Below are 20,887 nucleotides of genomic sequence, written 5' to 3'. Positions count from 1 at the left end.
TTGCTAATCAAATCATGTAAGGGAGAGGGACATTAATAGGCCACACGGATTGTGATATCTTGAATGACACATCATTTTGTCAAATGACACTTTTTGGTCAAGTGTAGGTGGAACTTGAAGAAGACACTGTTCTTTTTCTTGCTGAATCTGCACCCTAAAACTAAAAACTAGAGGTGCAGAACAGAGCTTAGAGGGTACCAGTGCCACACTAAAGGCAAGCATGGCCCCCAGAGTTGAAAAGGAAGTTTGAGATCCTCTAATGTGTGCTAAACATAAAAAGCCCAGTGGCTTAAGTTTCACCCTTCTGAGGAAGAGTCTGGGGCTGTCTGAGCACCATCAAGATGGAGCCAAGCATAAGAGCACACACTGTATTTTGGCAGTCTCTGAAAACTGCTGAGTAATTCCGCTTTTTCGCATCTTGTATTGGCAAAGCCCAGTAGAGAAGCATTAGTACATTCCACCTCCCCCTTTTTGTTTCTAGTTCTGTCTAGGGGCATCAGTAGAAATCTACAGTACGGACTTGTTCAAGTAAGGGATGTTATGGTTAGGATGTTTTGTTCTGTTTCTTGTTTGCCCTACAGAGTTCCTGTTATTTGCAGCACTTTTTGTTGCTCGAAGCTGAGTTCTCAGGCATTGTCTAGTCACTTTTTTTTCACTGACTTACTAAAGTTAAAAACCTAATTAATTAGCTCAGTGCAACACCATTATGTGGATATTCTTCATTAGACCAGTTTAAAAAAATCTGTGCAGACAAGCTTTTACATTCTAATTTAGAAACTCAAGCCATAGTTCAGAAATCTAATATAAATTTTTGACAGCTAGTTTTGAATGTAGATGAAAAGCAGTTATGGTTTATTAGTCATAAGTCCATTTTCTTCCTTTCCTCCTGGCTTTTTCTACATTTTTCACCTCTAAAAAAAAAAGCAAAGTTTGAGGCAGATGCTTCAAACTGAGGGTGCCTAATAAGCCTAATTGAGGCACATAATTGGCAGTTGTATTTCCCAAAAGTGCTGAGGTGCTGTGAGTCATTATTAATTAGATGACAGAATAGATTTAGGAGCTCTGTTTCAGGAGCTAAATCTTGACGTGAATGGCCTGAATTTTTACTTTTGGAGGGGTGAATGTGTGTGGGGCAGCTGAGCAGTTTTCTTCCTCTTAGCTTTTGCTCTTAACTAGAGCTACTTGCTATGTTATATTATGCTGTTACATTTCTAGAGCTCTTACAGGGAGGCCCACATTGAAAAATGTGGTCTTTGTTATCTGTTCTGATTCTTGGGAACACTGGTGAAAGGAATCCAAACTCCCACGTACTATTGACTGTCACTAATTCTTTCTGAACAGAAATGGTTTATCTAGGATAAGAAGACTGAGACTGGAGCAAACTTGCAAATGTACCAAACTATCTAATTTAAATACTTCAAATATTTCCTTTACTAATTTGCACCGGTCACTAACATTTTCAGATTGTTTCTAGTTGCATATTGTGACTTCATTGCATGATCAAGAAGCAGCTAGTCTGAGATGGGGAGAACTCTCATTAAACACAAATCTTGTGTTGTAGCAAAGGGAACGTCACAAGTGACACAGAATGAATATTAGCATTACCGTATGTGCTTTAATGTGATTTTTTTTTTTTAACATTGCTGAATTAAAATGCCATGCCTTGATTTCTACACTGGACTCTTATGGAGAAGAAATAAGAAACTGTTATCAATTGTTTCTGAAGCTAGTTATTTTTATTCTGAGGCTAGTTATTTTTATTATTGAATGTTACGTAGTGCTGAAATGAATGGTAATTTCATTGGATTGGAATAACAAAATCATGTTATGTTGAGAACATCTAGTATGTTAACATACAGGAGCTATTCTTCCATGTGACATGAACTTAGTTAGTGTTTTGGTACCCCAGAAATATTGTTAATAATGCTTACATATATATATATTTTTTTTTTATTTCATAGTGAACTTTTGGAAAAATTGTGTCTATCATTATATGATGTCCTCAGGCCATTGATCATCCACGTTATTCACTTAGAAACTTTGTCTGAACTCTGTGGCATTCTAAAAAATGAGATGCTTGAAGACCATGTACAGAACAATGGTAATTCATAAGTGGAATCTGAAATTTACACTGTTTTACTATTAAATTTAGCATGCACAGTTTGTTTTGTGTATTCTGTATGCCACAAGCTTATTTTATGTCAGCTTTGTGCTGATGGTACAAATGACTATTTTTAAAAACATTTTCATGCAGATGAGTATGTAAAAGGCATTCTAAATCCTGTTACCTCTGGATTTTACTAATGTAAAATCCTCTATTCTGCAGTCACTATTTCTTGTGTAATAACTTGAGCTCAATGGGACTGCTCAAATCAGAAAATCTGTGCACTTGTTTGATGTAGAGTCAAGGTACAATGATAAAAATACTTTTACATCTGGCCAAGGGTTCTGTTTTGTTAAAAAAAAGTTTTAGTATAGGTGAAGAAACTAGTTCATTTTGTGAATTGCTGTGTAACCTATAAAATCTTCATAAATCTTCAGGACCTCTTCGGGTGTCTGTCACTTTGAGAGAGAGAAAATTGCACAGCAAAAGTATACAGAAATTTGTGTTCTTTATTTTTTGCCGTACAAATATCAGAAATTCAAGTCTTTTTTATCCTGTTTTTTAAAGGCCTTTCACTTATGGATAACAAGCTCTTCCTTGTGTTGAGAAATGTTTTGAGCTTGTAACAGACATCATCCTTCCTGCCCCAGCATAAAAAAGGGCATTTTAAATACATTTTTAAAAACAAGGTTGTTTCAGGTGCTCAGCTTTCTGTTTCTTGAATGTTTACAGTTTTTGCTAGGTCTCCAGGGAAAAAAAAATGAATTTTTTTAATGCAAAACAATTGAGGAAAATTTTTGTTCAGCATTTTTTTTTTTACGTGTCATACAGAAGCAAAAAGGACATGGACCCATTTTTCTCTTACTTTACAAGGCACTTTATAGTTGTCCCAAGTATGGTGTTACTGTCTCAATCTATAATGTTTGGTGCTACCTATGGGAAGCAGAGATCTGGGGTTGTGAAGGTAATATGAGGAATGGATTATAATTCTGGCTTTAGAAAAATAGCCAAACTTTAAGGATAACAAAACAGGTTTGTTTTTTAATTTGGTTTGTTTTTTGATGTCTCTGAGCTACTTTTAATTACTAGTTTGCTATGTAAACATAGTACTTTTGAAGTTTGATTTACAGTGCTTCTGCTTGGACCATTAAGAACTTGCTGTTTTTTGGAGCCAGTAAACCAAATTATTTGGCTATCTTGCAGTATGGTCTTGTTAGTCTACTTTGTGATGCTATCCATATACCTAAATTACGCTGTGCTTATATTTAGTAGACAAGCTGAAACTTCAGCTTTTCCCAGATTGGGGGATTTATACATTCACTTATCTGTATTTTCTAATTCTGTCACATTTCCAGTTTGCACATTGGAAAAACTTAGGCAAAGAGAATATAGGTGACTGGCAAAAGACCAAACAGCAAGACAGTGGCAGATCAGCAATTCAGGTTGCTTTGAAATTGCTGCACAGAAAGGCAGACATATATATTTTGTGACAAAGATCTTTGCAAAAGATGAAACTCAAAGAAGATTACTTGTACCTTTTCCAGAAGTTTTGAAAGTAATATGTTGATGTTCTTTTCAGCGGAACAGCTGGGTGCATTTGCCGCTGGCATCAAACAGATGTTAGAGGATGTGCAAGAACGCCTTGTCTACAGGACGCACATCTATATTCAGACTGATATCACGGGCTACAAGCCTGCTCCAGGGGATCTTGCATACCCTGATAAGCTGGAAATGATGGAGGTACAGGACAAGCTTGCATGTTGTTTACTTGCTTTCTTAATTTTATACACCATACATAGTTACATTGCAGGGCACAACAGATGAAAGTGGATAGAAACTTCTGATATTTAGCCCTTTTTAAAAGGAGTGATATTATCACAATTAAATCCCTTGATTAACCTGTAGTTTGAAGTCAGGTGATGTAGTACATTTTAGATTTAAATTAATCTGGCCATAGTTTTTGCTATTGCATTAGTCTGAACTTTGAGACATCTAACTTTCTCTTTAAAATAAACAAACAACAGAAATTGTAGTCCTGACTTTGCTTATTGTCAACAGAGATTTGGAGTTAATTGTAAGAAAATATTCTGTGATCAGACAGTTTGTTAGTTGTGTTGTTTTCAAAATTGCTATTCAGATACTATTTTGTTCTTGTATTTAAAAAAAAAAAAAAAAAAAGATTATTTGGTCAGGTCAAAAATAGGTTCCAGTTGCTTTTGCCTTTATTTGCCACTTAAGGCAGTAATTTTCAACTCTTCACAGGACAGATTTGTGCTCATAATACAACTGCTGGAAGGATTTAAAAGACATAATTTACTTTATTTTAATAAAACAGTGTCCTATTGATGCAAGACCCCAGAAAGCAATTGTTCATAGAATAAAAATGTCAGTGAAACAGTATATTTGATATATAATTAAAAATTTAGTAATACTTCATGCTATTGAAGTACATTATAATAAAAAGCAGGACTGCTGATATTTCCTTGCAATATGGTGGGAAGCAATCAGAATGTTGAATGATTCGATTGGAACCTTGCTGGTCTTGGCCAGCCTGTGTTTTTGAGATTTGTAACATTATTCATCAATTCTGTTTTCCAACTGACTTGTCAGGACAGTTGGCATTGAGAGATTTGTCAGGTTTACTGAAACTGACCAATCAGGAAAGGAAAGAAGCAGGATAGCTATATTGGCATAAATGTATGCCAGTTTGCACAGGGTGAAGCTGGATTATGCAGCTTTAGTTGTGTCCTTTTTACTCTAGACAAGGTCTTATTTACTGATGGTACCCTAGTTAGTATTAATTTTGTGGTTACCCAGTCATGGCAAAGAGGAGAAGGAGTTTTACTTTTTTAATTCATGGATGCACAAGGCTGAAAGGAGGTCACCTAGTTGAACTTTGTTTGAGTCAAGATTATCCCTGTCTGAACCATCCTTACCAAATGTTTTTTCTGAGCTGCACTTAAAAACTTTCAAAGATGGAGGTTCCCCGATCTAAGAAATCTGTTCTAGTACTTAACCAGAAAATTCTGTAGGATTTCCACCTTCTTAAGCCTTCTGTTCTCTCTCTCACTTGTTTGGTGATTTACTTCACTGTTGCCTGATCACTTCTAAACTCATGTTGACTATTTTGAGAGGGGTTCGTGTGTCTGAGTAAATGGGATTAATAAAATGTTCTGCCAGAATGTCAGAGCAAGAGCTTATTTTATGCTTTTGTACTCAAGTGTTAATAGTCTATTTGCATTTTCAAGCAGTTGCTACCAAGATGACCAATCCATGAGGGGGAGAGAAAAAAACCCAAAGTGTACAATTGCCGTAGCATGACAGGACTTGGAAGTGCTAGCAGTACTGAGAAAACATTTAACTGAATTCCTATGGAGAATATGCTAAAGAGAATACTTGAGTGCTACCTTCTGAGTGCATTTATCCTATAAAACCCTATTCTGTAGTTGATGATTTCTGTGGAATCCACTAGAATATTAAATTAGGTTTCAAAGGCTGTACTCAAACAGATGTTCCTAAGCAAGACCATTAGCCAATCATTTGCCACCAGGAAAAGTGGCAGAAAGGACAGGGGCTAAATGTAGACAGTCAAAAAGCCTGAGGCGGAATCGATTCATTCTTTGCAGGTTAGTCTAAGCTGCAGAGATTAAACCAAGAAGCAAGTGAACAGACATTCACTTTTGATTCAGGAAATGCAGCCACATGCCTGCAGTGGGCAGAGGCTGGGGGATGCTAGAGCATGGCTCCCAGCCAGTCGAAGGGAAGGGACTGAAGCTCCAAGGCTTCTCCCCATCCTTGCTCCAGCAGAGGGGGTATGGCCAGGCTCCAGCTTGGGGCTAGCATGCTGGAGGGTGGGAGTTTAAATCCCCTCCCTGGCCCACAGGGGACCCCAACCCGGGTCTGCCTGGGTGGGGTGAGGTGGGGTGGAGAGGTGGGGTGAGGCAGTGCTTGCCAGGCTGCTTCTCCCCACTCCCACTCCCACTCAAGGCTGCCAGGCTGAGGAAGTGGTGGGTGGGGGGAAAAAGGTTGTGGCATTGAATTCATAAAGCTTAAATAAGAATAGTTCTTTCTCTGAAGCGAGCATGTATTGAACACAGCAATTTGCAACCTCAAGCACACAATGAAGAACAGCCAAAAATCTTTACCTAAGCTAAGATACAGCCCACTAAAACACACGCAGCTTAGTCTAACTTAAAATGAAATGTAATAAACCAGAAAGATGAGAGAGAGAGCCTTACATAAGTTTTATGTAATCCTGGGGGCAGAGTGTCTCCTTACTGCTGGGTATTCAGAAAATCCTTTGTAGAGAATCAGCAGGTGGTCTTAGGTGTTGGAGTGGAGATCCCACAGGCCTTATCTCAAGCAGAGATCAGGGGGCATGGCCAGCACACTGATCTGGGGAAGGGGGGATTAAAACCCTTCTGAGACCCTAGACCCCAGCTGGGGTTTGCCTGGGGGGGAAGTCCCTTTCAGGCTGTTGCTTCCATCCTGCCCCCTCCCCCACTGCCTCCGATTCTGTGGGGAAAAGTCTGGAAGGGGCTGCCCCTACCCTGGCAGACTCAGCTGTGGTCCCCAGCCAGGCTTCCCACCCCCACCCCCTTGTCAGCCAGCCCTCACTGCCCCAGCTAGGGAGCAGAGGGGTGGGGCCAGCCCTGCTCTCTGGAGCAGACAGCACAGCCCAACCCAGGGCTGCAAAGTATGCTGGGATGCTGGGGGACTGTGACTTAACTTGAACCAGGAAGGGGTCTGGGGCAGAAGTTTCAGAAATCAGTTTGACCTAAATCAGTTAAGTCTGATACTACATTCAATCAGATTTATCTTAAACCAGTTTCAACCATTCTGAAACTGGTTTATGTTCACTGGAAGTCTATTTTGTTACAGGTTTAAACCAATTTCTGATTACTTAAACTGGTTTATGTGCATCTTCTGTCCCTAGCCAGGCTGTTCAGTAAGACCCCATTAAAACAAAGCAAGTTTCTTCTCAAAGTGTTTTTGTTTTATTAAAAATGGAGGTGGGAGGAAGCAACATTGCTGCATTCTTAAGAATTGTTTCTGCCTGCATGACACCTTCCAGCCAGTGTGAAAAAGAGGTTCCTGCATATTAAATCTTGCAATATGGATATCATAGCTGAATCCAGTGCATAAGACAGCTAGCAAAAATTCAATTCTTGTTATCTTGTTGTAATACAGATACTTTGTTGAAGGTATTGTGTACTCGGTGTCCACAATTTGCTCAGAATGTATTCTTACTCTTGTGCTTCGTTTGTTTTTTGGGGTTTTTTTAGTCAAAATATATTACATGCCTTAAAATTTTTTCTTTATATTCATGGGTTTTGGTTCAACAATGACAGTTTTTTTCAATTTTGCTTAATGAAATAGTCTTCATGTTAAATTACTCTTTATGTTGGTTGTAATATAGTTTGGCGGTGAATTTCTTAAATCAGTGTTTCCCAACCTTTTCCAGCCCAAGGCACACTTACATCAATAAAAATTTTCCATAGCACACCTGTTAAGGCGTTCCCCATCCTCATACCTATTGTAGCTCATTGCCATGGAAAAATTTCACAACACACCTGTTAATTTCTGACGGCACACTATTGTACCACGGCACGCTGGTTAGGAAGCACTGTCTTAAATCATGGAAAAATGTCTTTACCTAACTGGAAAGACTCCAAAAAATATTACCACCTTAATTAACAGAATTTTTTCTTGTGGTTTTTAAAATTGTTTAGCAATATTTCTGCTGTGTTTTTACTTTTATTAATTGTAACAAGGCCAGCGCACCTATCAGATTGAGCTATGAGCTCATCATTGCTATTTCTTCTAGTGTATCAGTAAAAATGTTTGCTACAACTGATTGAAATATTTTGCACCAAAAAGTGCTGTTTTTGTCAGTTGAGAGATTTTGAAAAATGTGCATGACAGTATCATTAAGAAAAAAGAAATGAAGCTGTGTGACAATGTAGAGAGATCCTGTTTTGATATTTCCAGAATGGCATGTTTTGATTTTTTTCATTCAGAATAGCTTTTAAAAATGCCATATTTAAAAAGCTGAAGGTGGAAACTGGAATTAAACCTGTGAATTGACTAAAATAGAATCTTTGGAATTTGTTTAATTTTTAGTTTTTTGGTCCTTGTTCCTTTTTGGGATAGAAAAATATTGTGAAATCTCCGATAAAAGGGGAAGATCCAATTCCTGCACTGCTTCATTACTTACTGAAGATGCAATCATTTTCATTTGTGAAGAACCTTTAATGGCACTAGGATCAAACCAGGGGTCACTGAACTCATAATTTAAAGACAAGAGTTGCACTAATGCTATGAAGGATCTGAAATAGCCTGCAGAACCTTGATTAGTGGGGATGCATGAGAAGGAACAAATTCAGCTTGACTCTTACGTGACAGTGATGGAGTTTGTGTGTGTGGCGATCAATAATAATAATAATAATAATAATAATAATTTAAAATCTTGTTAAATTGAAGCGGAATAAGTTTGGTAGAGGAATAGAAAGAAACACACTTTGGAGTCCCTTGGTACCATTTTTAGAGGGTACTGGGTTTTTTTTTAAGAACTGTACTTTAAGCAGAACTATATAATACTTTTGTATCCAAAATCACTTAAGTATTGCTTTGTTACTCCATTACCAGTAGCTACATTTTTGTTTTTATGAAATTGTCCTGAACTACTAGCAGGGTGAGCACAACTTCTGTTACAAATTAATAACATATATACATTGTAAACATATAATATCATAATGACACTTTTATAGAAGTGTTTGGTGTTCCTGGTTTTCTTTTGAATATAAATATTATGTGGTACATCTTTCCTTTCAGCAAATTGCACAGAGTTTAAAAGATGAACAGAAGAAGTTGACCTCTGAAGCTTCATTTTCAGATGTTCGGCTAGAAGATCCAGAGTCCTCCAATCTAATTAAATCTGGTATGCCTGGGACTATATATTATATTGTCAAACTAACTTACGTTTGTAAAGAGATCATTAACTGGAACTAATACTGATAATAATTGCATTTGCCTCAAATAACCTTATTTTCTTAAGGCTCATTTGAGGCATTATTCAAGGAGACTATTGAGAGGAGCTGGTAATAAGATAACTTTGGCTCAAGATCCTTATTTAACTTAGGACAGATGAACAGTGAAAATGTTTTAAAATGGAAGAATGCCTTCCTACTTGGAAGCCTAAGTCAGCTGAGCCAGTGCTGCTGTTTCATCTGTCTGCTCTTTCCACAGTAAGTGAAGCTAAAATACCATAGTTTATCCCTGAGTGAAATGTGATAAATTACTGCAGTTTAGTTTTACTTCTTGTGGCAAAGGAGTGAAAAGATGAAACAGTTACGTTAAATACAGCTGCATCAAATTACACTGTGTAAGGGGGGGAGGATGTTTGTTCCATCCATATGTACTTAGTCTCTTTAAAATTTGCAGTAACTTAATACCATAACCTCTGTAAGTGTGGCAGGTCTGTGCCACAGATGCTCTTTGTTCTGTGAAGTATTACTCTTGTTGTCAAACTGCTTGACACTGCTGTTTTTGCACGAACATTTTAAAACATAAGCTCACATGTTTTCTTTTGTAAAATATTCCTACCTCTATCAATGCCCTGCTTATGAATGGTGGGTTTGTTAGCTGTTCTAACCAAGTCGAGAGTAATTTAATATGATTCTGGCTTTCCTGTTAAATGAACACTTGAAATTTGTTGTTCAGGAATGCGTTTCAGATGGGGGGAAAAACAGGTACTAACAGTGATTTGCATCCTTTTATAGTGTTTCTTATTAACTGATTGTAACAGCTAAGCTCCTAGCTGCTAAAGTAATTCATGCTGTGGTCTTTGAATTTTAATACCTCGGTCTGGGATCCATGTTTTTATAAACTGTGAACAGGGAACTGATTCCATGAAGTTGCTTATATCAGTTCTGTTCATGCATTCCCATGTGTCTGGAATATTTGAGTGCATTTTTCTGTCTGTCTTATTACAAGTTGCTAGTATCTTTTTAGCTCTTTTTCAGTTGCCTGTGCTCTTCTTCTAACTGACTACCATATTATTATCCACTGTTGACATACAAAGCCTGCAAATAAGACTCAATGTTTCAGCTGCAAATATAGACACCAACAAACAGCTGTTAATTCTAATAATGGATATAACTTACACATGCTGAGTTAATAGATTATTTTAAAGAATCCCCAGAAAGCCAATCACTTCATCCTATGATTGATTTATGCGACTTCTTTTGATTTTATTTTTTTAAATAGGTGCCAATAGATTTAACTTTTAATTGGCACCTTGACAAATGTTGTCCCAGGAACTAGGGGGAAAATAAATGCGTTTGTCTTCTGTGAGGCACTTACTGGATTTGCTTCCTTTTCTTCTCTCCCTCAGAAGGTCTGTGTTGGAGTCTCATGGGCATGTGCACCGTTTCTATCCCCCCCCCCCCCCCCAATTCATTCTCCCATATAACCCCTTTCAGCATCTGTGTCTCTCATCCTTTTGGCAGCCAAGTTGCTAATATTTTACAAGAGAAACGCCTATCAGACCAGTACCTTGAATAATAGTACTAGAGAAAAACCTTCTTTGGATAGGTGATAGTACACATTAAATTGGCCAGGAGTGGGGGATTAGCTGATTAACTCCAAGTGAAGCCAGAATATTTGTTCTGTGATGGGTCACCTGCTGGCTTCAAAATCAAAGAAGCAAGTGTGGTAGCAGATTTAAGAGAGGAAAACTTGAGACGGGAGTCTTTACCATACTTCAATTTAAATTATTTTCTTTTTGATGGTAGCATAGATTTTTTTTCTGTGCTTTCAAGAGAAATACTCTTTCCCCATCTCCTTAAATATGTGCTTCAGATGAAGTGTTGGCAACCAACCTATGAATGGCAGGCCACTGCTTGTGACCCAGCTGCCACTGATTCCTTCCACAGCTCCCCAGCCCTCCCTGCTCTGTGCCGAAGGCTGCTCTCTAGTTCTCATGCCACCTTTATCAGTATCTGCTTACTTGCACCACTGAATGCCACCATCCCCACCCGCCCCATTGCTAACAGAAGTGGATTGGTGGCAGGTGACAGAGGAATGCACCCAGCATGGCATAGGCTGAATCGAGTGTCCATGGAACAGATCTGGTCTGCGAGTTGTAGATTGCTGATCCCTGTTTTGGAGTATGTTTACCAATTTGACTATCCAACATGAATCTGAATTCAAGCCCTATTCAGCCCAATGCTCTGAGTGTTCTTGTATAACATGGGTCAGGGTTTCTCTTCAGGACATGAAAATGAATTTTGCAAGAGTAAAATGCGAAACAGTATTGAGGGTGGGTGGGGCACGTGGTCCAGCATTTTGTAAAGTTCGCTAGAGAAGGATAGTCATAACTTTTTTAATGTGTGTTCTGCTTTTAAATAGGTTCAGCTGAATCTCTTAATCCCAGACCGCAGACCACTATTTCACCAGCAGATCTGCATGGCATGTGGTATCCCACAGTCCGAAGGACTCTAGTGTGTCTCTCCAAGCTGTACAGATGTATAGATGTATGCACAAACTTCTCCTTTCCTTGAAACTTACTGACACATTTTAAATAAAATATATCATAGTATCATAGTGCTTGGGGTTGGAATGGACCTAAACAGATCATCAGGTCCAACCCCCTGCCCTGGGCAGGAACGGGTGCCAAAGTCATATCACCCTAGCCAAATATCTGTCCAGCCTCCTCTTGAAGGCGCCCAAGGTAGGAGAGAGTACCACCTCACTTGGGAGTCCATTCCAGAGTCTGGCAGCCCTAACTGCAAAGTATTTAATGTATATAAGCAGTAGAAGACCCCCAAAGTATGTAGAAGACCCCCAAACAATCGTATTTTGGGTATAAATGGAAAATGCTAGGATTTTATTGGTGTTGATCTTTTTTTACTGACATCCTATGGCCAAAGCATCCAAATTTGTATTTACATCACCTGACAATCTTCAGGGTTGATAAATCTTTGAGAAATCCTGTGAACACAGGTATTTGTCCTCTATAGTGCTTTTCGCTTTTTGCCCATGACTCTCAGAAAAAAGGAATAAATTGATATCCTGGTTTGAAAAATGTAATTTGTGAAGCTGATATTGGAGGCAATAAAAGACAAACTGGAAACAGTTTAAGTAGTTAACCTTTTGATGGCAGTTTCAATAAAAAGGTATTTGCCATAATTGTTTTTGGTTGGAGTCCTTTGTTAGAAAAAAAGGAAAGGGCAGTATATCTTTTTTTTTTTTTTACAAGATCCGAAAATAAGGGACATTGTATGTTAAGAAACAAGGTATAATGAAGTGGGCAAGTGCAAACCAGGGGTCGCCTTAGAGTGTTTTGACAGTCTGATGCTTAATTATTAGGATCTTTCCTATGCTGCAAGTGAAAAAGTGTTGTTACGACTAGTCTGAAACTTTTTCATTTGAAAGTATAGCAGACTGAATGAGGGTTTTATAGTAAATACCCTTCACCCTCCACAGTATTTCACTTTATCAACTATATATAAGCAGTTTAAGTGTTATTAGTGGTATATTTTGGGACAATCAGGGAAGCCTTTCCATATGGCCTGAACAAGGGTAGGAATGTGCACAGAGTGACTCTTTAAGCTTTGTAAGAAATCTACTGATTGGTTTTTTTTTTTTTTTTTTTTTTTTTTTTTTTCTTTCTCGTTTAATTCCCTCCAGAGGGCAGTGTTTCAAGGATTATCACAGGAGGCCTTATCTGCCTGCATTCATTCATTGTTGGGAGCTGCAGATTCAATTACCAAAAACAAGGTCAGGCAAAATAATATCTTTCCAAAGTGTATCAGTGTTCATTAGGTAGATTTTTTTCATACATAATGAAGGTCTTCAAACAGTTGTTCAGAATCGTGTTGAAATCTCCATTACAATGCATTGTCTGATCCCAGAATGCTGTGGGAATTGTTAGCGTTCCATTGTGATAAGGTTTTGTAAAGCAAAGATAATGACATGCATGCAAACCTAGCTGAAATGCAAAAATTGTAGAGATAACCAGTATAGGCTACTGTAAATTATATGAATTCAAACAAACAATACCGTATAGCAGGACCCTAATGAACATCTCTGCACCTAGTATTTTGTTTATGTTGTACAACTTTTACTGGATTTGTAAGTTCTCCTGGGGAGGAGATTTGATAAGGCCAGTAAATGCAAGTATTTGCAGATATTGCAATTATCCAATACTTCTATAGATTGTACAAGCTTAAAAAGGTATTGACAGTGTGTTATGAACTCCATACAAAAATGATTTAATGAAATTTAGAAAGGGTTTCACTGAAAATAGCTGTTAATCTTCCATTGTAAACTTTTGAACACGGGTATTATGGCATTATTCTAGCTCAGGACAACAAAGAAGGAAAATGTTTACAGTCATATTTTGCACTCTTGTTTAATACACTAACCGTGATAGATTATAAAAGTGATAAAAGGATTTAGTCTTTAGAAAAAACTTCAGGTTTTGGTGTTTTATATTTGTAACGTATTATATTGTAATATGCTTATTTTCTAGCGGTTGTCCTTTTAGAAGGACAATTGTGCAGTAGAGCCTCTTATGATAATGATTTGAGGAGAACACAGTTATATGGAAAACATTTTTCTTTAGGTTTCTATGATGATTCTTTTATACGTAACTTGTTTCAATTGCTAAACTTAAAGAATAGCAGTACAGTAACTATGTAATAAATCAGCCTTTGCCTAATGTACCCTAGAGAACTCAATCCTGCGCTGAATGTTATTCAAGTAGTTGCTTTTGTAGGACTTGGATCTAAGCCATGTTGGCCTTAATTTGTGTTGCATTAAACTCTTATATGAGTACTGTTAGGGAAAGCCATACTTTTCTTTTTAAGCTAATTTCTGCACTAGTGATATTTTTGGTTAAAATTAAAAAATACTAATCTTATACTTTTTTCTTCACCAGTTTTATTCATGAATTGTTTTTTTTTGTTTTTTTTTTAAATATAAGGTTTTTGTTTGTTACCAAGAAGCCATCTTTACAGTGTGAAGGGAAATGCTACTTTATATATAATCTTGTAGAAAACTTTCTCCTAGCTACCAAAGGGGGTGACATTGCATCCTGCTCCATTTACCTCAACAAGGCATGAATGTCAAAATTGTTGGGGGGGAAGATGCGTGCAATGTAGAATGTACAGCTAACATAAGAAGGAAAGGAAAAATTATTAGTGTGGTGAGCTTGGCCTCATTGTACCCTTCACATCTTTGTCTAACTCCCTCAAAATTAACTAAGCTTTACAATTAATAATAAGAAAAAAAAGGCAGACTAGCAAATGCCACATCTGTACCATGGTAGAGCTGTTGCTGCACTTGTGTTAATACCTTTCTTTGGATAATTTAAAAAAATATCACAACCATAATCGTTTTGAAATGTAATAAAATATGAAAGAGAAATGATACTTTGTTTCTGTGAGAGAGGAGTCTGCAAACATTAGGTTGGGAATATATGTACGTGCTGAGAACCGTGTTGTGACAAGTCTGTGACCAAGCTCTATGGAGTGTGCGCATGGTGTTTTTCTGTAGAATGACTTATTGAAAAATGACTGTCAAACATGAGCTATAATTATTGTTACTGTAAAGCAAGAATGGTTTGTAAGTTGTAAACTGAGGACTGTATTCTGTTATAGTAACTTACTAAAATAGGTGGACAAACTTCTACTTCTGCTTTATTAATAATTTTTTTCTTTAAAATTTTGACCCAAGTGTTTTTTTCGTTTTTTCTTATTATAATATAGACCCAGGTTGATGGACAACTTTTCTTAATAAAACACCTTCTGATTCTTCGTGAACAAATTGCTCCTTTCCACACTGAATTCACCATTAAGGAAATTTCCCTGGACCTTAAGAAAACTAGAGGTATTGCACAGTGCTGGCTGACAAAGCTGGGGGGGCTCGCCCTACCCTGATGTGCTAGCAAAGGTTTTGGGTTTATTTTATGTTCACCTGCAATCATTTGCATGTCTGCTATATTTTCTTGCTTTGTTCTAATCCTTTCTGAAACACTCTGTCTCTGAATGGTAGCTCAGGCTGCTGCTAACAAACTCTGTTTTCAGCTAAGAGCTAGAGTTGTGCCTTGGCTATTGACCTCTCCAGTTCAGATATTTTGACTTTAAAATAGGTAACTGCCAAATAGTAAGCTTCATATTCATGCTGCACTGAAATGTCTTTCTACTTTGCTGTATTCTTTAGAGCTTGCTCTTGTTTCTAGTATCATTAAAACCAATCTGCTAAATATACATCTTACTTGCCTAATACAGAATAAAATCTCCCCAGGCTTTTTCTGTGGAACTTAAAAATCATTCCTTCTTGCAAAGTTAGTCAACATCTTGTTGATCTGATTGTGTAGTTTCATGAAGCTGTCATGCTTCTAGTTAGTAGGGAAAATACAGGGCAGAGGCAGTGGTTGTGATTTTTCTATGACTGCTTTATGAAACACAGGGGGGAAAAAAATCTTACAAAAAGGGAAGAATTGAAGGCTGAGTACTCTTCAGAAGCAGAAGGAAAAGAAGTCTGAAATACATCAGTTTTTACTTTTTCCATTACAGAATTTGTCAGGTGAAGGGGGAAAAAAAGTAAAATTCCTTTTTCTTTCCTGCCCTGTTATGCTGTTTATCTCTGAAGCTGCTGAAAGTTATAACTAACAATTTTTCCTATTGCACTTGAACATCAATGAAACCTCCCTCTTGTTAAGTAGTTTCTAGTTGGCTGGAGGTTAAAGGGTAAATATATCCTTTTGGTGTTTTTGTCCTGGCTGACATGCAAGTTTGTTCTGTATCTTCTTTAAAAAGAATAAATTTTTGTGCCAGCCAGTACCTCCTAAAGGTGGTAAGTAACTGAAAGAATGTCTTTATACTGCACCTTTAAACTGGAAAACTATATAGAAATGCCTGTTTGTTCCTTATTGTATTATAAACTCTCATCCTTTTAATGTAATGTAGAGCATATATGCAGTAAATCATGCTATGAGAAATATATATATAAAAAAAAAAAAAAAAAATTTATGGAGTTTTTATTGAATGACATCTGCATAGCACTATGTGGCTTTAAAGATGAAATTAAAGGGACGTGACCAGCTTAAAAACCATGCTGATGTGTGAAAATGTACCTAAGTAGGGGTGCACCAGTAAACAGGTTTTTTTGGCCGATATTGGTGGCCGAGTACTAACCAGCTATATTGGCCAATACTTATCCAGTTGCCGATTTTTATGGGATTGCAGCCCCACAGCTTGGAGAGCAGTGGCTGGCTACTGAGTCTGGGAGGGGTGTCGAAGGGGTGTGGGGGGAAGTCAGATCGAGGCCCCTCATGGTGATGGGGTAGTGGGGCAGGGGCAGGTGCTGCCCAGCGAGGGCAGTGAATGCAACCCTAGGGCCAGGAGCTGCAGGCAGCTCATCTGGGGGGGCATGGGAAGGGAGGCAGCTCCCTGCCTCTGCACGCATCCCCAGAGGAGGCATGGGGTGCTTGTGCCCCCCTGGCTTTCTCTGTGGGGTGAAGGTGGTCTTCCCATTGCAGGCTCAGGGCCAGGGGCTGTGTTGGCCTCTTCCTGGCGGGGGGCTGTGCTTGGAGTGGGCAGGGGCAGGGCAGGTGGCTGTGGTGCCTGGTGGGGTGGCTGTGGTAAATTTTGGGGTGGCTCTAGTCCACCCCATAGCCACCCCTCCCAGTGTCACTGCTGCCTGCCCCAAGTGCAGCCCCGGCCCAGCCCCCCTGCTGGGAAGAGGCTGACACAGCCCCTGGCCCCAGCCCACCTCTGCCCTGCACACAAATCCAGAGGGGTGCATGCCCTCCATGCCTCCCATGGGGGTGTGCACAGTGGCAGGGAGCTGCCCTCCCCCTCTTCCCTAGATGAGATACCTGTGGCTCCCAGCTGCAGGCTTGTATTCAACATCCTGGCTGGGCGGCACCTGCCCATGCCCCACTCCCTCCCTTACTGTGGGGGCCTCGATCTGCACCTCCATGTGCCTTGCCCCCCACAGACTTACCGGCTGGATGCTACTCTTTTAGCTGTTGGGCTGCATTCCTGACCGTGTAGTGCATGTTGCAGCTCCGTGCATACATGCAGCATTTATCGGTGACATTGTTGGCTACACTGGCCAAATAAAGCTGATTTACCAATAATGTTAACTTTCTTTCTATTGGTGCCGATCCGATATCAGACTGATGTATCAATGCACCTCTATACCTAAGTGTTACAACACTATGAGATTATTATAACTGAAAGAATAAAGAGAAAGCAGTTCTCTGTTTGTTTACTCTGTACATTTGACAACGCTTGAATGTAGCCAGTTCTGCTGTAGTTGGGTTCTCCTGTCTGTGGAGGTGTCTTATGCAGTAACAAGATGGAGAGAAATATTTTTGAGAATAAAAGGAAAATGGAGATCTATAACAGAAAACTAACTAGAGGATGTTGGTGCCAGAGGCGGTACCTGAACTTACTTTTAGTTCATTTAAAAAAAAAAAAACTTGGCTACATTGATGACATCTCCTTACTGTCTTTGTCTCGCCTGCTTTAGAAAGTGGTTTCAATTCCACGCTATGTTTTACTGTTTAGGCATTATTGCTTTTCTTTTGCTTCTACAAAGCTCATAAAACATGAAGCTGTATCAACATAGACATTTTGTCCCCTTTTTCTAATTAAAAAGGGAGGAAAAATGCCGTGTGTCTGCCAGTTTTGAATTACCGAATGAATTCATTGCTGGTATATGGAAGCTGTATAGGGTGAATTCTGTAAGCTTTCACTAGAGAGACTGACTCCCCGCTTGTGTGAATAATCCTACTTGACTGCAGGAAGACACCTCACACAAAGCAAAAGGTTTTCAGAATTGGCTCCGAGAATGGTCCCTGTATGTCCCAGTGTGCTTTGGTTGACATAATTGGTTCCAAAACTGGTCTGCAAGGCTCTGGTAAGTTTGTGGATCATACTAGGTACTTGCCGTTTCCTGTGTAGTATTTTCAATTAAAAGCTTGTTAATAAGGGAGCATGGTGGTCCAGGAGAAACTTGGAGAGTTGACAGTGGTACATTGATCCAAAACATTTGTGAACCACTTATGTACTGTATTCATTTAGCCTGTACCTTCATTAGATCAGGAATTTTCTTGTGCTGCACCATGTGCTGTTGGTATTAATAAATAGTAGATTGTAAACTGTTTGGGGAAAGGACTGCTTCTTTCTTTGTTTTATGTAGTGCCAGTACAATGGATTTTAATGAAAAATGGTAGAAATGATTGTGCTATTCACTTATAATCAAATAATAAAATATTTCTGTTTAAATTACTGTAGCTGAATCCCTCACATTTACAGCATGAGTGACTTTCTGCTTCACAGATGCAGCATTTAAAATCCTGAACCCTATGACGGTTCCAAGATTTTTTAGGCTAAACAGCAACAATGCCTTGATACAGTTCTTACTGGAGGTAATGTAGAGTCTTTAATTCCATGTAGGACGCATCTTATCATTTTTTAAATGCATGGTGATTTCTGGGCAAATAAAGAGAAGTGAATTGTTGTCTTCTCTTCAAGGGCACTCCAGAAATCAGAGAGCATTATATTGACTCTAAGAAAGATGTGGACCGTCATCTGAAATCAGCTTGTGAGCAGTTTATTCAACAGCAAACTAAGCAGTTCATAGAGCAGCTGGAGGAGTTCATGACAAAGGTATAAAGATGCTCCAGATTCATTGTTAACAGGGATATTTTTCCTTAACCAGCTAGATTAAACAGTATTGACATTTGTTTAATGCTAACTTTATTGCAGGTAGAGCTGATACTAAAGTTACCTGCATTTACTTTACCTGCTTTAATGAAAGTTACCTGCAATTGCCATTTAAAACGGTTTTCAGTGGCTTGTAACTTTGCCGAACTTTTACCTTTTGGGCTCAAATATACCCTGCCAGTTACCTGCCTCAGACTGCCTTTTTATAAATTCCAGCAAAAATTGTTCAGCTGTGTCACAGAATGAGCTTAAGGAAAAATAAGTGTTTGTCCAGTTTAAAAAGTATCCTTCCACTGTTTTTGCTGGGAAACTAGTGCTTTGCTGCCTTGAATTAGGGCTATGGCTAGGTAACCATACGTCCTGGTTTGCCTGGGACAGCCCTGGATTTTGAAGGCTAGTTCCAGCTGGTCAGTGAAAATTAAAATGAGTGTCCAGGATCACAGGGACACGGGGCACAGTCTGGGAGGAGTTGGAGCAGCATGGTGCACCATGCAGCTCCATCTCCCTGCTGGTCTTTGCCCTCATCCCTCCCCTTTGGCCTCTCCCACTGTCAGCAGCAGTGCCACTGACTTGGGGGTGGGAGGCAGGCTCCTGGATGTCCTGGTTTTTCCTATGGTCACCCTAGGTATGACATTTATCAAGGGTATAGCCCAAGGCTTCGAGATGGACCTCTTGCTGTTTTGTGAAATACTGCTCAGATCTTGTTCAGTTATTGAAAAGCTGCAAGTCTCGTGTGTCTACTAGATGTATCTTAGAACCAGGCATTTACATTTGGCACCAGTTCTGTCTGTCCTGGCTGTGTTTCCCCAGTCATGCTGGCTGAGCAGAACCTTTCAGTGGCTTCTCTTAGCATGGGAGGGCCAGGGAGAAATAGACAAGACTGGGACTTGTATGGGGCAGAGTCAGACTTTGCTTGCTGGTCTAGGGCTGGTGTCAATGCCTCTTGAAGCACAGGGACCTGGAATTCTTGAGTCTTGCCACTTATCTTGTCAGCAAGAATGTGTAAAGCAAGCTGGCAAATTTGTAGTCTTCTGCTCTGTCATGGTGCTTACCTGCTGACATCTTGGTTTTGCTGTCACATACTCCATTAATGCACATAGCAGAGCTCAAGTGGACCTGAAGGGTCCAACTCTGCTGCTGACCCACATGGGAAGCAATAAGTTGCCGTAAGATAGAGTTCCTTTTTATTCAGTTTGCTTTTTCTTTCAGAAACATAAAAAATAAGACACACAACTGCAGTAAAATAATGGTCAGATTGCAAAGGCAGCTATCAAGGTGGGGTGTCAAAGATGCAGTCCATGGAACTGTTTTAACTAGCCTGTGGAGCTCCTAGAGGGACCAGAAATCGGTGGGTGGGATCAACAGGGGTGAGCTCCACCACTGAATTCCAACATATGGAGCCCTGCTGGGGGCTTGTCTGGTAGGGGCACAGGCAAGGGCTGCATTAATGCCTACACCACCACCTATGCTGGGTCTCTTCAAGGACACCCCTATACTAAAGAGCTAGGAAATGCCAGAATTAAGTTGACCTGTTCATCATTTATTCTCTGCTCCTGTACATATTAAAGAATGTATCATACCGAATAAAATGGCTGCATGCTATTTTTTCACTTGATGTTATAATGTTTGATTAACTTACTTTGCAACCTTCTATCAACATAAGGTGTTTTCCTGTGTAAAATTTTTTCATGAAGATCATATTGGAAGTGTTAAGTAAGAACAGAGTTACAGTGACAAAAATCAGGTTATGAACAAGAACCAAAATTAGAACAGCAGAGATATCTGGGAATAAAACATAATGCCTTTACTTAGAGCAGCAATATAAGTTACGCTCTCCCATTAAAAACATAGCACATTGCCCTTTTTCATGAAAGAATGAGTGTGTTTAGTCTTGGCAAGTAGAAGTAGTCTGTATTAAATAGCATCTCTTTTTTGCTGATGTACAGTGTTGAGGGATAGGCCTCATGTCCACAGAGGTTTGGTTTTTTTTTAAACATTGCTTTTCATAAGCTACATGTGTAATAGTAAACCTGTCCAT

General features: G+C 39.0%; 1 protein-coding gene across 1 annotated transcript in view; it reads left to right on the top strand.

Moving 5' to 3' along the window:
- The window catches only part of COG3 (component of oligomeric golgi complex 3), a 62,756-nt gene that overhangs the window by 19,520 nt on the left and 22,349 nt on the right, over positions 1 to 20,887 (top strand). Inside the window, exons 13-20 of the mRNA XM_019523813.1 lie at positions 1,962 to 2,101; positions 3,684 to 3,844; positions 8,939 to 9,044; positions 11,516 to 11,640; positions 12,797 to 12,886; positions 14,878 to 14,998; positions 18,463 to 18,551; positions 18,658 to 18,792. Of these exons, the coding sequence (XP_019379358.1) occupies positions 1,962 to 2,101; positions 3,684 to 3,844; positions 8,939 to 9,044; positions 11,516 to 11,640; positions 12,797 to 12,886; positions 14,878 to 14,998; positions 18,463 to 18,551; positions 18,658 to 18,792 (967 nt within the window). The remainder of the gene's footprint in view (positions 1 to 1,961; positions 2,102 to 3,683; positions 3,845 to 8,938; positions 9,045 to 11,515; positions 11,641 to 12,796; positions 12,887 to 14,877; positions 14,999 to 18,462; positions 18,552 to 18,657; positions 18,793 to 20,887) is intronic.

The sequence above is a fragment of the Gavialis gangeticus genome, unplaced genomic scaffold (assembly GCF_001723915.1).
Source record: "Gavialis gangeticus isolate Ggan-Ray unplaced genomic scaffold, GavGan_comp1, whole genome shotgun sequence".
Taxonomy (NCBI): Eukaryota; Metazoa; Chordata; order Crocodylia; family Gavialidae; genus Gavialis; species Gavialis gangeticus.
The sequence above is the reverse complement of the archived record's forward strand: the minus strand, read 5'-3'. Positions and strand labels throughout refer to the sequence as shown.